The following is a 14233-nucleotide window of genomic DNA, read 5'->3' on the forward strand; positions in this document are numbered from 1 at the left end:
CATCCTCTGCCACCTTATTACTTGTTACAATAATGACAAAATGTCTCATTATTGCTGCTGCCATCAATAATAGCAGCAGTTTATCAGCAGTGTTTATTAAGTTAAATTCCATACCAATATCTATCTTCCCTCCCAACACAATTTATACATAATTTAAGATAGTAATAGAGGAGACAGAGAAAAATATATGTCATCTTAGTGTATTTCAGTAGTCCCATTGAATTATTTCAAATTAGGTCCCTTCAAAGAGATTTACATTTTGTATTCCTATGGTAAGCCTTTTTTCTGCTGCAGAAGCTGATTTTTGGGGTCTTTGTATTTGTTCTGTCACAGTCTCTCAGTGTTCACCAGCTTTCCAGAACTGTCAAGCCACCATCCCACCATCCTAAACATTTCACAACCTTTTCCATTCTCTTTTTTCCCCTTCACTTGGTCTGCTTTTGGAAGCAAACATTAAACATTAAGAATCTTTAAATAAAAAAAAAAAAAAACTCAGGAAAGGACCTACTGACAGTTTCTAAATAGAAACTATTCACAAACAGTGAATCCCACTGTGAAGGACTGTGGTGTTTCCCCACTTCCCTGGGAAGAGCTGTGTAATGCACTGAAATGAGTGGTTGTGACTTCATCCACAGGCAAAACACAGGAGTCTGCTATTTCTTCCAAAATAATTTTGTTTGCAGTAATAATAAAAGAATTCCTTACTTGATTTCTGTTTGTCCTCCTGCTTTTCGGGCTATTTGAACCAGCTCTTTCCCATATCTCTCTTCTGCTTGTGCTCTGTTAAAAGAAAAACTTACTCAGTTTCTCTTAGTGGTACCAGGATCACATTTACACAAATCCTCTAATTGTATTTGAGGTGCAAAACATCAGAAATGCAACTTAGTTGATTTCTCTATCTCCTCAATCCTAGTGCTGTTAGTTAACCTCTGAAATGCTTTGGGTAAGTTATTTCTGGAAGAAATGAGACAAAAATGAAGCCCCTCTTCATGGCTTTGATTCCTGTGGAATGCCATGTTCAGCTCTGCCCCCAGAACATGAGTTCATGGGAAGAAGGAGGTGAACAGAGATGAGATGAAGGTGTTCATAACAGAACAAAAGGAACCTAAAAATGATGGCTGACTCAATCCATGAAAACACCAGCTGTGAGAGCAGTGAAGAGCAGGTTCCAAAGGATCCATTCAAGAGATGTTGGGAATAAATGGGAGCCAGGGGTAGCAGGAGTTTTTCCATCCTTTGGAAAGATGAGGCACTGCTGGAAGGGCTGCCATGGAGGCTGAGGACAGAGGAGCCCTGGTGGTTGTGTGGTGAGGCTGGGGCAGCTTTGTGGAAGGGACAACCTCACCTAATGGGGAACTGTAACTGGTGACTCAGGACAGTGGCTCTGTTTCTATGGTTAATAAAGAAATACAAATATTTCCTTTGCTTTCCCTTCCCCTAGCACTGGAGGAAACTTCTATTCTCTTTTAAAACAGTATTTGTACTAAATGCGTTACTTCCTTTCTCCTGAGTGCAAGACCAGGGTGGAAACAAGCTGTCAGTCTTTGAGTAGCTGCTAAAAACTATGGAATGGTCAATAATAAATAATGAACAGAGAGCCTGGTGCTAGCACCTGGGGGGAGGGATGATTTTGTTTAGGGTCCAGTTCTCAAGAGCAGTTTCAAAGCATTTCAAACGGTTTTGGCCTGAAACTTGGCACCTTAGAGAAACATACTCTTTGTTCAAAAAACGAATTTGATGTGGGTGCAAGGCCCCACAACCCTGCTGGGTTTTAGTCCCATCAGTCTTCCCACTTGGCCAGGAGGTGCTTGGTCTGCCTTTGCTGAGTTCCAGCAGTTTGAATGCTGCTCTTGCAGCTTTGCCCCGTGGCAGCTGCTGGGGTGGGTTCCTGAGAGGGTCCCATGGCCCCTCCTGCTGCCCCTGGCTCTGGGAGCAAATCCCCATCTGCTGGAGCTGAGGCAGGCTCATCCTGGGACTCTCCCCAGCCCTAGGAGATGTGTCAGGCACTGGAGCAGCACTGCTGGCCCTGCAGCAGGAGCTGAATGTGCCTGACCTCTGCCCATGGCTCCCGCTGCATGTGCTGCCCTCCTGCACTCAGAACTGCTGAGTTGCACTGGAGTCTTCCTACATCACTGCTGGCATTCCTGTTAGAGGAACAGGGTGCAAAATATGGTGACAGGCCATGCAGAGGCACCACTTCTTTTTCATGTTAGATGAGTGAAATTCCATCAAAATGGAAATATGCTCCAGACACATAATGCTGCAGAAGAAGAATAGATTAATTGTCTTCTGATTTCAGTATCAAGAAACACTTCTGAGTCAGAGGCTTTGCTTAGTGCCAGTGCCTGTGCAGCAAGAGAAAATTACTCCAGTAATTACTCCCACTTTGCTTGCTCAGTACACAAGTATCTCATGGGAAAAAAGCATGGCCAGCTTTTAAGCCAGTCCCAGCTCCTGAAACCTCTGCATGGTTGGGACTGGACTAGCCCAGGGTCAGATGAATTTCACAGGAGGCTGACACCATCTCTTCACATGTGCTGCTTGTCCCACTTTACAGCACTCCTGCACACAGCTTCTCGGTTTCCCTGCAGCCATTCAGAGATAGGACATACTTTGTGTTTTAACCCTGGGCTTTGTTCTGGAATACAATTGCTTTCTCACTCCCAAACCTCTTAGGCCTTTCTCTGGGCCAGTTAGGGGATTTGTGGTTGGAAAACTGATGGAGTGTTAGTGTGGCCAGGGCCAGGGCAGCTGGCTTCAGGGCTGTGGGAGCCCTTGTTGAAATTCCAAGGTGAAGCACATGGTATGGGCAGCCTCTAGAAGAGAGATTCATCCCATCCTTTGATCTTCTGCTGGGTCATTCCTATGAGTGACGTGAGACTGAGCTGAAACAAACATCTGCCAGCAATAAACTGGAAATCACATCTTTGACTCAGTGCCCACTTCTCGTCTCCTGTTCCTCCCCCCAGCAGGCATGTACCCACACAGGCACACACACATACACACAATCTCTGCAGTGTCCTGGGATGTGAAAAACCTCATGGAAATACTTGCAAAATGACTGTACATGTATTTTTTCTTCTTTACAGAAAGAGCTTTGTGCCTCCACCATTAACCAGGAAAAACCTCATCCTGCAACTTTCAGAAGCCTCTGCAATATTTTGGAAGGAGCACAGGCATGTGCAGCATCCAATGCAGAACTGCACTGCCCAAGGCCTGCAGTGCACTTCTGAGCTCTGTAGGGTTTGATATTGTATTTGCAGAGAGCCCTGTTGCAGGGAGGAATAATGCATCTGACTCCATGTTCTCAGAAGGCTCATTTATTATTTTATCATCTATATTATATTAAAGAATACTAAACTAAACTATACTAAAGAATACAGAAAGGATACTTACAGAAGGCTAAAAAGATTATAATGAAAACTCGTGACTCTTGCCAGAGTCCCAACACAGCTTGGCCCCGATTGGCCAATGAGTGAAAACAACTCACAGCAGAATCCAATGGAACAATCACCTGTGGGTAAACAATCTCCAAACACATTCCAGACAAGCAAAACACAGGAGAAGCAAATGAGATAATTATTGTTTCCTTTTTCTCTAAGGCTTCTCAGCTTCCCAGGAGAAAAATCCTGGGTGAAGGGATTTTTCAGAGGATGTGAATGCCACAGTATGAGGCCCAAAGGAGCTGTTTTAAACACTTGCAGCTAAGCTGCCATCAGGCAGATGTGACTTCAGGATGGTGTGATGTGTTCCAATACCACAGTCTTCCACTGGTAGTTGAGAAAAGCAACTTAAATAGCTTCAGCTTTTGATTGGAGACTTCACAGGTGGTGAAACGGCCACCTTTGAGTCTGACAACTCACACCCCCTTGAAAGTACCAGGGCTTTAAAATCAGTCTTCAGAAAACCACCCTAAACCCAAAAAACTAGATGGGGACAGCATGGGAAGAAAAAGCAGGAAGGCAGAGCAATATTCATAAGGGGACAGTGCTGAGATGAGCTGCTCTGAGATGCCTGCTGGATAAATAATCCATATTTGTGTGGTCTTTCCTACATGTCACACCTGAGTACGTGTGTGCTTCGTGCTACATGCTGAAACTGCTGAAACCACCTAAAAACAGAACCAAATTTCAGAGCTGTTTTTCTAAGTCACAACTACAAAAATGAATGGCAAAGGAGCCAGAGAAGCAGTGTGATACATATTTTCTCACCCATAAAATTGTCAGCTGTCCATAGTTGCTGTTGAGAAGCAGCAAGAAGCACATAATCAGGAGCATGAACTACAACATCGTTACTCAAAGCCTGCTAAGGTTGGTGTACAACAGGGGCTGGTTTGGGTGTCTGGGTAAGGCTTTAGGTAGCATTTTATGTAGCTTTGTATTTGAAAAAAGGTCTCATTTTTGGCAGGAAACTGAAACAGTGCCTATGGCAACTGCATGTTCAAAGAGAAACAAAAATGTGCAAGTCATTTTTGCCCTGCAAAAGGGGAAACTTAAAAATGTTACTTGTGAATGTAGGTGCTACTATGTACTTCTGGACCCATAACGAGGGGTCTTAGTGGAGCTCTGGGTTTCTGACTCTTTCAACCTCTTCCCTTCTCAAGTCTTTGAGATTTTTATTGGTCTACCTTCACATCACAAGGCTGGGATTCAAATTATTCAGGCTTTTCTATGTAAGCTCCTAACAATACCAAACTGAGAAACAGCCTGCTATTCCCTTTGGATGCCAAATGAGACAAAAAAAGGAGGCTGTTCACAATCTGATTTTCATACCTCTGCTTGAGCAAATCCTCCACATCTTTGCACATCTTCTTCCCCTCCAGCAGCCGCTGAACGAGCACCTCGTAGCCAGTGTGGAAGGTGAACTCCTTGCACTGAAGACAGAAAGAAAAAGTAATAGCTGTTCAGCACATGAGTTCCTCTTACCTTAATTCTAATTCTTATTCCTTAATTCCTGTTACCCTGTTTCTAAAAGCAAAGGTCAGAGTCAGCTCAGTACCAATATCAGCCTGTGGGGCGGTGTCTGTGCCACCTGGTCAGTGGTGTTTTCATAGCACAGGCAGACAGGATTTCTGTGTTCTGCTCCTGCTCCTCCCACTGCCTCACAACAGGATCAGGACAAGCCATTTTTCCACAGGGAGCCTGAGTTAACCAGTACATAGTGATAATGCTATTGAAAATGTAGTGGTGAATGTTTTCTGAGCTTTATGTTACAGCATTATGGTAAAATCACGGGCTGTGAAACCATAAAGAGAATGAGTGTGTTCCTTCCCTCAAGCAGTTTATCTACAATACAAGCCCTTACATGTGAACTGAATGCAGTTTATACATCCATCCACTGTCCCCATAGCAGTTACCATTTAATAAATGGGTTACTTTATTGCTTTCCACCACCACTGTGAAGAAGACAGCTGTTGAAGTTTTGGTACTTGGAAAAGATCCTCTGGCAAGCAACTGCTGGGCACTTGAGCTTGTGCCTTTGCTTCCTTGTTGCTGGGACTGGAGAGGAGCAGGGGAGCTCTGGGGATGAGTGGAGGTGGTTGATGGCAGCCTCCACCAGGTGAGGTGCTGCTCACACAGGCCTTGGGGCTTCCCAGGAGATTTGCAGATCTAGGAACAATTTTTTTTTGGTTCTTCAAGAGCTAGGATCCATTTCTGCAGACAATCCCTGTAAACCTACAGGCTGTAGTAATATTTCCAGTGCTACAGTCCATTGTTAAAGCCATCACCCCTGAAGAAACAGGATCTCAAGCCCCAAAACATTCGTTTTCCTAATGTTTCCAAGGGCAATTTACACACACATCACAGGAAGGGATCCTGCTGTGAAATAAATGAGAAGCAGCAAGTTTTGCCATTCAGAGAGAAAAGTAGGAAAGGTTCTTGATAATACCCAGGCAATGGACTTAGCACTTCCCCCCTCTCTCTTTTTTTTGAGGACATTCCAATGGCAGAAAGCATCACTGCTGTAAAAAAATTACCATAAATGGGTCCCTCTGCCTGGCAGAAACTCTGGTCAGATGCTCCACAACCAGCTCACACCCCCAGCATTTTAATTGTACATTTTCAGATGCAATCAGCTATCTCTCATAGCTGTGTACACAGCTTTCTTGTCCCAGAAATGCTGCCCATGAGGTAAGTGAAAATATCCTGTGGGTTGGTATCACCACAGCAGTCAGCCACTGCCACAGGCAACAAAGGCAGTGATAAGCTCACTGTGAAGTTAGTCTGCCTTTCTGTTCAATATCTCTCTTTGTTCAGTAAATGCTAAAACTCAACTGGTGCCTTCCCCCACCTCTTTTAAACTGGCACAGTTGTTACACTGAAAGGATGACAAATTCTTTATGTCTGAGAGAATGCCTATTCAATTCCCTAAACAGAGAAGGCAACCCTAACTTGTTATCAAGCCAAAACCATGCACACAAGCACAGCAGTGTGCTGGGGGCAGCCTGATGGGCTGAGTCCACTGGGAATTTCACCAGACCCCTGGAAACATCACTGCCTGCCAGGTTCCTCTGGGCTTTGCTCCCCTGGCTGGCCCTTGTAGAGAGATTTGGCTCCTAAGGAGAACTCCTACTTCAGACACTCAATCTATCTTCATTTTGGGGGGCAGTCCTCTCAAAATTTGCTTTCTTGTCCTCCTCTGTGTTCCCAAAGAATGTGGAGTCCTGTTTCAGAAGCAGCAGGGTCAGAAATGCAAAGCAGGGCGCAAAGGGAGCAGCTCTGGCTGTGCCCTGAGCAGCTCGTGCCGCCTGCCCGGGCTGCAGAGGGACAGGAAACGCACAGCCAGGGTGAGACACAAGTGTGAGCTGCTCTGGTCACTCACCCTGGAGCTCTGCTTCTTAATTTCCAACCACAAGGGAGCCATGAATCACTCAGGCCTCAGCTTACTCGCACAAATGTTTCCCTTTCATTTCAACAGCTCTATTTCTTTTTTCACATGTTGTACAACTGCATCTCCTCTCAGTCTCTCCTTGCATCCAAACAAACCTCCTTTGCCCTTTCCTGACATTCTGCTTTGTCATCCCATTGGTTCCCATGTGTTGTTATAGCACTTCTTCAAGGCTGAATAAATCCCTGTTGGACAAGGATGATGCTTTACCACTCCAGTAAAGACCAAGTGATGCTTTGTACCATGGCATTAATGTCAGCTCTCAAAGAAACACTTTTGGTCCATCAGAGGATTGTATTTGCCTTCTTTCACTATCAAATCATAGCAGTGGCACTTAAATGAGCCATGATCTACAGATATATCTGCAAATCTCTCCTCTCCTGCTCTTTTATTCAACAAGGTCTCAGAGTATATTGGATTTTTTTGCTACTGATCTCTTACTCCCATTTTGTACTTTGAAACTTTGATTTTTATCTGTTTTCTGTTACCTCACTCTTGAAGGTTATCAGATACCTCCTGCAAAATATTTCATTCTACCTTTTTGTTTCAAGCACAGCTATTTCCAGCCCATTCTTCAGGTCTTATGGCAGGATCCAGCACCTCCCCCAGATCAGTGGCTTTGCCCATTTTAGAGTTCTTCCCCTGCTTTGTCTGTTCAGCCCTGTTTTGTTTTTATCTAGTGTCTTAAGGATTTCCTGTGTAGCACCATAACTGACCCCACATTTTCTTTGTCAAGACAATCAGACAGCAAGATTGGATCTCATTAAACAACTGTCTAGCCTTGCTAAGCTGTCTCGCCTCTATTCTATTTTCCATTTACCATTTTGTGTTATAATTAGCACTCTCATGGAGTGGTTTTGCAAAAGCTGTTAAGCTGCACTAGTCAGACAGTGCTTGGTACTTCTCAGAAAGGATTTTGCTATGATTCTAAGAAGTAATGACTAGTCAAAGAACTTATTTTATATTTTTTAGAAATTAAAAAATGCTTTAATTAGATAATAAATATAGGCATTAAATGTGTAAAACCTCATTTGCTTATACTAAAATCTAGTTGTTTGGAAGAGGGCAATTTGACTCACCACCAGTAATTTCTCTCATGGCCAATAAAGGGATTCTGCTTAGTCAAAGCCTGTGTGGCTGTAAAAGAGGATTTAATCCTTGTTGCTAAAAAAGATTAGTTATTCCTCGTTGTCCAACAGGCCTATAATTACCAACAAGAAAGTGCTTGACAGGGATTTCAGTGTTGTGAGCAGAGTTGTGTTGTCCTGAAATTCACCCCCGAACTCTGCACGTGTGCTCTGCTCTCTGCCTGGGGATTTTCTTCTTGTTTTCTTCTTGAAGATCCCCAGTAAAGGAGGGGCAGCCTTTCCTCCCCCCTGCCCAGTGACAAAAGTTGCTTCCCTCCAGTGCAATGAGCAGCACTGCTCCTTCAGAGACAAAAGAAATGTGGAGGGGATTCTAGGACTGGAACCTTATAAACTACCCTATAAACCCTTATAAACTACAACTTCTGTGCTGTAGTTAAAGCAGAACAGTTTTTCCTAGAACACTTGAAAGGAGCCATGGAAGTCTGCAAGCAGAGTTGATGACAGTGAGCACACTGGGATACCCATTCTTCTTTCCCCTGAGGATGAACAATGCTGCTCCCTCCCATCAGCATCTTCCTGTGAGATCTGTGCCTTGAGACTGTGCCCTGTCCCTCCTGGTACAGGTTTTCCCATGGGTAACCACCCAGGCAAATGGGGGGAGTTAACTGTGGCAGAGATGATTCAGGGCTGGCTCTGGTTCCTGCAGCCACCAGGGAGAGGCTCTGAGGATTTTGCTTTGGTTATGAAAGCTGCAAGGGAAGACTGGCAGTGTCAGTTCCCTGCCCAGGGGGTAGGAAACACCAGGATTGCTGGGGGGTGACATAATTTCTTCTTACCTTCTGGTGGCACCAAGGTGAGGAACCTTGTGTCTAACTCCCTAAGGATCAGCCTTATTCCAGAACATTCCTCTAAGCCTCCTGCTGCTGGGTGCTCAGAGGGAACTGCAAGGCTTTTTGAAGTACAAGAGTTCACATTTTGAAGTGAAAAGGCTCCTATTGTAATAATATCAAGGAGGAAAGACTAAAATGCTGTCCTCATTACTGAAGCAGCTCTCAATAAATAGCTTTTCCAATGGACTGAACTGAAGCAAAACGATCCAAACCCATGCACAAAGCACTCATGGCATATCCTGCATGTCCAGCTGGTGATGGTCTGCAGCAAAACGATCCAAACCCATGCACAAAGCACTCATGGCACACCCTGCATGTCCAGCTGGTGATGGTCTGCAGCAAAACCATCCAAACCCATGCACAAAGCACTCATGGCACACCCTGCATGTCCAGCTGGTGATGGTCACAGTGACATGAACTCATCAGGCCCTTGTGGCCGTGGTGAGGCAACTCTGGGCTTTTCTGCAGTGGCTGCTCTCCTTGGAGCATTCCTAACCATGCTGGCACCTGGCTTGCTCACCCAGGGCTTTGTTTAGAGGCGTTTTACATAGCCCAGCTCAGAGCTCTCCCTGCTCCTGCAGGATGAGCCAGCTTGGCAGCACCTCAGCATCTCCCCAGGGCAGCCTGTGCTGCTGAGGCTGTGTGTCCTGTCTGGGGAGTGCCAGAGCTCCACCTGGGCTTGCTGCAGGGCTCTGGGAGCTGCAGGGCTCTGGCAACTCTGCCTCTCAGCAGGAAAGGGCTCATCCCAGCACCTCCAGCATCTCCAGCACCTGCTCAGCTGCTCTCTGTGGGGAGCCGGGTGCAGGAGGGAAGAGGGACAGTAACCCCAGGGTACAGCTGGGCAGTGGCACCACCCTGATGGGCAGGAAGGGCTGGAAAAGGAAAATCTCCACAGCAGACACTGGGTGCATTGCTCAGTACCCAGCAGGACAGTGCTGAGCTGGTGTGGTGCTAAACAGAGCAGAATCCACCCCCAGTACCTGCTCTGCCTCTCAGGGGGGCTGGCACAAGCAATGACAGCCACAGCAGAGCTCTCAGGGCTTCCTTCAGCCTAATCTGCCCTCATTTAGCAATTATTTGAAATGTATTATCTGCTAATATTAAAAAAAAAGCTTTTAAACCCCCTCTACTTTCTCCTAAATTTCAAAATATTTAGTTATTAAAGTTCGTTCCTCATCTGGTTCCTAATGATATTTTTCCAAAGCTTGTATCAGAGTGTTCTCACATAGTTGTGGACTGAAAATGCTAAATGCTGCTACCTGATCCAAATAAACTATTAATACAGATATTCAAAGAGAAAAATAACTGAATCTGTTATGAGTATGTTTGGAATTTTTCTCTAAATCAAACTGGTTTTGCATTCATATTTGTTTAGTTGTAACAGTTTTAGTAAAACAAAAACTTAAGATCCACTTTTCCAGAGTTAAAAAGGAAATAAGTACTGGTGTGAGGAGGAAGTTTAGTGAGAACAGGGCACAGTGAAGTTTTGAACAAGCATCATTTTGACAATATCTTTTTCAACTGTCAGAAAGAAATCCTTTCTATCCACAGTGATATCACACATGATATCTCAGTCCTGGACTGAAAGTAAGTTGTTCTGACTGAGTTAAATCAATTAATTGTATTCTTGCATCATACCACTGGGTACTGGCCCTGAGTGTTTCAAATCTTGTTCCCTTGATCTGCCAGTCTCCTTGTCAAGTGCTCTGCCAAGGGCTTTGTATGTGTAGAGGAGCAGCAAACAGACTTAAACATGACTTAGAATCTCCAAGTACCTTGGACTGGATATTTCCAGTCAAGGTCATGGCATGGCCTTTCACTGTAATTCAATCACTTGTTTTATGTTTGGTGGTTTTTCCCCTGGTATACTTTAAAATTTCATAGTGTTTTTAGAAATATACTCCTGGTACAAAGTGTTTTGGGAAGTTTACTGCTGCCCTTCTGCACGTGCTCTCCTGGAATGAACAGGACAGCAGTGAGCACCCTGCTGTGTGCGTGCTGAAATCCCAAGTGCAGCTCTTATCTCGGGGTGCCTTGCTGTGATAAGAGCTGCTGTGCTGCTGCTTCCTGTTCCTGTTCCTGTTCCAGGGCTGCCTCCCAGCTCTGCTGCACCACAGGGGCACTCAAAGGGCCCTTTGCAAAACCAACCCCAGCTTTTCAGCCTGGCCCTCCTCTGCGTGGCCCTGGGCAAGTGCCAGCAGCTGAAAAGGCAGCTCAGCATCCCCACTCTGAGCCGAGCACACTCAGGTCACCATGCCCAGAACAGAGCGGTGCCACATCGGAAACCTCTGACCAAAACCTCCTCCCCTGACCAGTGCTAGGTGTGATGTGAGGCCTTTTTCACACATGGTCATGTCATAATCAACTGCTTAGTGGGTTTAAAAGCCTTTGCTCATGCTGTACTGTGTAAGAGTTCCTTCTTCCTACTGGCTGAAATCAGTTGGAATGGATGGGAATGTGATGGGTGCTTGTGCTTTCCAAGACTGACTGCAGAATTTATACGAGCTTAAAAAATCTATTTTTTTAAAGTATTGATGTTTTTTCCCCACATAAGCAGAAAAAGCAAGAAAGAGTAGGTGGGTTGAAGCTGGCTGTACAAGATTTCTGTCATTTCTTGTAAATTCACTCTTTGTGTATCAGAAACATAAATGTTTGCTCAGGATGTAGGTAGGGACATTTTGGTGATAATTCCACGAGTTGACTTGGGCATTTTCCACAGGAGCTTAGTTTGCAGTTTTGCTGCAGTCTGTTACCTAAATCTGACATGCAGTACCTTTCATGGGCAGCAAATGGTATTTATTGTCAGAAAATAGCAGAGAGGTGAACCTTGAATGGGACCTTCAAAAATTAAAGGGGAAACCACTGCCTCTGCAGCATTCCAATTGCTGGGCTGCTGGACTGCCTCCCCCACTGCCCCTGTAGCAAGATTCTCACCAGGCTTCAAACCTGCAGCAGCCAGGATGGTCAGAGGTAAAACTGAAATTGAGATCCATAAACTGTACAGGAGCAGTGCAAATGACACTGAGCAGAACAGTAACTCCTCAGTGGTCTTTTGCTCTTGACCCTGTGGGTTTTCTCTGAGAAGGAAATGGTTGATTTCGAGTTCTGCTGACATAGGAATTTGCTCCTCAGCTTCTTGAGCCCTCGCTTGTGGCCACATTTCTCTTCACAGACAAAACCAAGGCACAATTCTTCCCAAGAATATTTCTGGGTTTCACATTCTCTGAACCTCAGAGAAAGGAAAAACAATTCTTATAATTTGCTGTGCCTGTGTTTGTGCCACAGTAGAATGCAATGTGGAGATTGTTTACCCAAGGTGATGGGGTTTTGTTTCCTTGGCCTACCTGGGCCAAGCATGTGTGTGTGTGTGTGTGTGTGTGTGTGTTGGGACTGTTGCTCATGAGATTCTGTGCAGTGTGTGCAGAGTTGAGTGCTTGGCAGTTTAGATTCAGTTAGCATTCAGTTTAGATGTAATGTAACATAGTGTAATGTAGTGTAGAATAATATAGTATAATAATGTAATTAATTAGCCTTCTGATATCAATGGAGTCCTCCTCATCATTCCCTCCTTTGTTGGGGCTGCTTGCAAATATTCTACTCACGCTCCTCACTGGCATTCTGGACTGCTCATGTGTTACGTATTAGGCATTCTTACAGTCACAGCATATTGTTTGGCTCTCTTCATGTTTTAATGCCCCCTGATTTGCACAGATCCAAAGTGATGCCTGCCTCACTTTTGCAGGTGGTTTGCTGGCTGGCAGACTCATGGCACAGAGGGAGCAGCCTTGGAAAGTCCCAATTCCAGTCTACTAAAAGGACTCTGCTTGTGCTTATTACCTCTGTTTTAAGTTGTCTTCTTAATAATTTGATTAAACATTGTTCTGAGTGCAGTTCAGAGCCCCAGTGCTCCTGTGCTAGCAGAAGGAGCCAGCAGACAGATATACATCACAAGAAAAACCATGACAAAAACCTAGGAATCCATTCAGGAAATCCATATAGAACAAACTTCTGGAACACCTCCGTGAGGGGGATAATAAGAAATGGGACAGGAGGCAGCAGAATCCCTCAGCAGTTTTTAATGGGAGCTTGATGTGGCTACATGACACAGGTCTGAGGTGGCAGCATCCCTTTGTATTTTCTCCATATGACTTCAGACAACAGCTAAATCCATAATTAAAGTGGCTTCTCCTTGGGAGCCAACAGAGAGGCCAGAGTGAGAATTTGCACCTGTCTTTCAGAAGGCACAGCACTGTTGTCCTTCTGAAACATGACAGATAAACCTGTCAATGGTGAGATCAGATGTTCCTTCAGTTTCCTACTAAGTAACATTAGCTACACAAGAGAAACTGGAAGAAAAATGAGGAGAAATAGAATCTTACAAGTAGAGGATACTTCTGTTTTGTTCAAAATAATGGTCAGAGATTACTTTTGTTTCTATTCCTCTTTGGTTCGTCCACTTCCAGTTTCCTTCTCTGTTATAAGAGGGCTCCTCTCCTTCTACAAGCACTGTGAGCTCAAACCCAGACCACAGTGAGTGAAACTGAAACAGCCCTGACCTGCTCAAGCACAGAGATAACTGTCCACCAGGTCTTACAGAGCCACTGGAACCAGACCTGCTTAGGTAGTACACTAATTTATTAAAAAAACTATGTGTCTTTCCCCTCCTTGTCTTAAAAGGCTTAGAATTGTTTCCTGTCAGTTCTGAAAAAGGCACTTCATAAAGTCACTGCTGAACCTATGCTCCCTTTGTTACTGGTGTCCCCTGGCACATGGGGAAGGGTAAAACTTCAGGAAATATTCCCAGGCTCTTGCTGTAGAAGGGGAATGAATTCAAGATTTACTTCACTTCTTAGTAAAGATTATTTCAATATCTACATGTTACCAATTCCATTTCACAAGAGATCTTCGCCACCTAAATGATAATTTTCAACATATCCGCTTATTCGACATGATGCAACATTCTTACACTCCATTAGAGTCTGATTGAGACACCCCTGCCACAGCTCCACACCATCCCCCACGTGCTGCCTGTACAGGGAAGGGGAACTGCATTTCAGTATCTTTCTCCAGCTGTTTTATGTGGGGCTGAACCTGGTGGCAGGAGGACTCCAGGCTGCAGGCAGCGGCTGTGGGCAGGGAAAGCTCCAGTTCCTGGTCCAGAGTGTGCCTTCCCCTGCAGAGCTCCCAGAACCAGAGGGCTTTAGGAGCCTCTTCTCCTCCTCCTCCTCCTCTCTGCTTAGCAAATGCACCTTCATTCTCCATTGTCACCCTGGTTTTTTAAGATTTTCTAAGCCTTCTGATGTTGACATTCTTGTAACAAACTTTCTCACACACTTTCTGTAAATAACTCATTGTTTTGCATTCCTT

General features: G+C 44.8%; 1 protein-coding gene across 1 annotated transcript in view; it reads right to left on the bottom strand.

The window, feature by feature from the left end:
- Positions 1-14233, bottom strand: part of PSTPIP1 (proline-serine-threonine phosphatase interacting protein 1) — a 56778-nt gene that overhangs the window by 29145 nt on the left and 13400 nt on the right. The window contains exons 3-4 of the mRNA XM_066558513.1: positions 4773-4873; positions 706-780 (exon numbers count right to left, since the gene is read on the bottom strand). Of these exons, the coding sequence (XP_066414610.1) occupies positions 706-780; positions 4773-4873 (176 nt within the window). The remainder of the gene's footprint in view (positions 1-705; positions 781-4772; positions 4874-14233) is intronic.

This window comes from Molothrus aeneus, chromosome 13, assembly GCF_037042795.1.
Source record: "Molothrus aeneus isolate 106 chromosome 13, BPBGC_Maene_1.0, whole genome shotgun sequence".
Classification (NCBI taxonomy): domain Eukaryota; kingdom Metazoa; phylum Chordata; class Aves; order Passeriformes; family Icteridae; genus Molothrus; species Molothrus aeneus.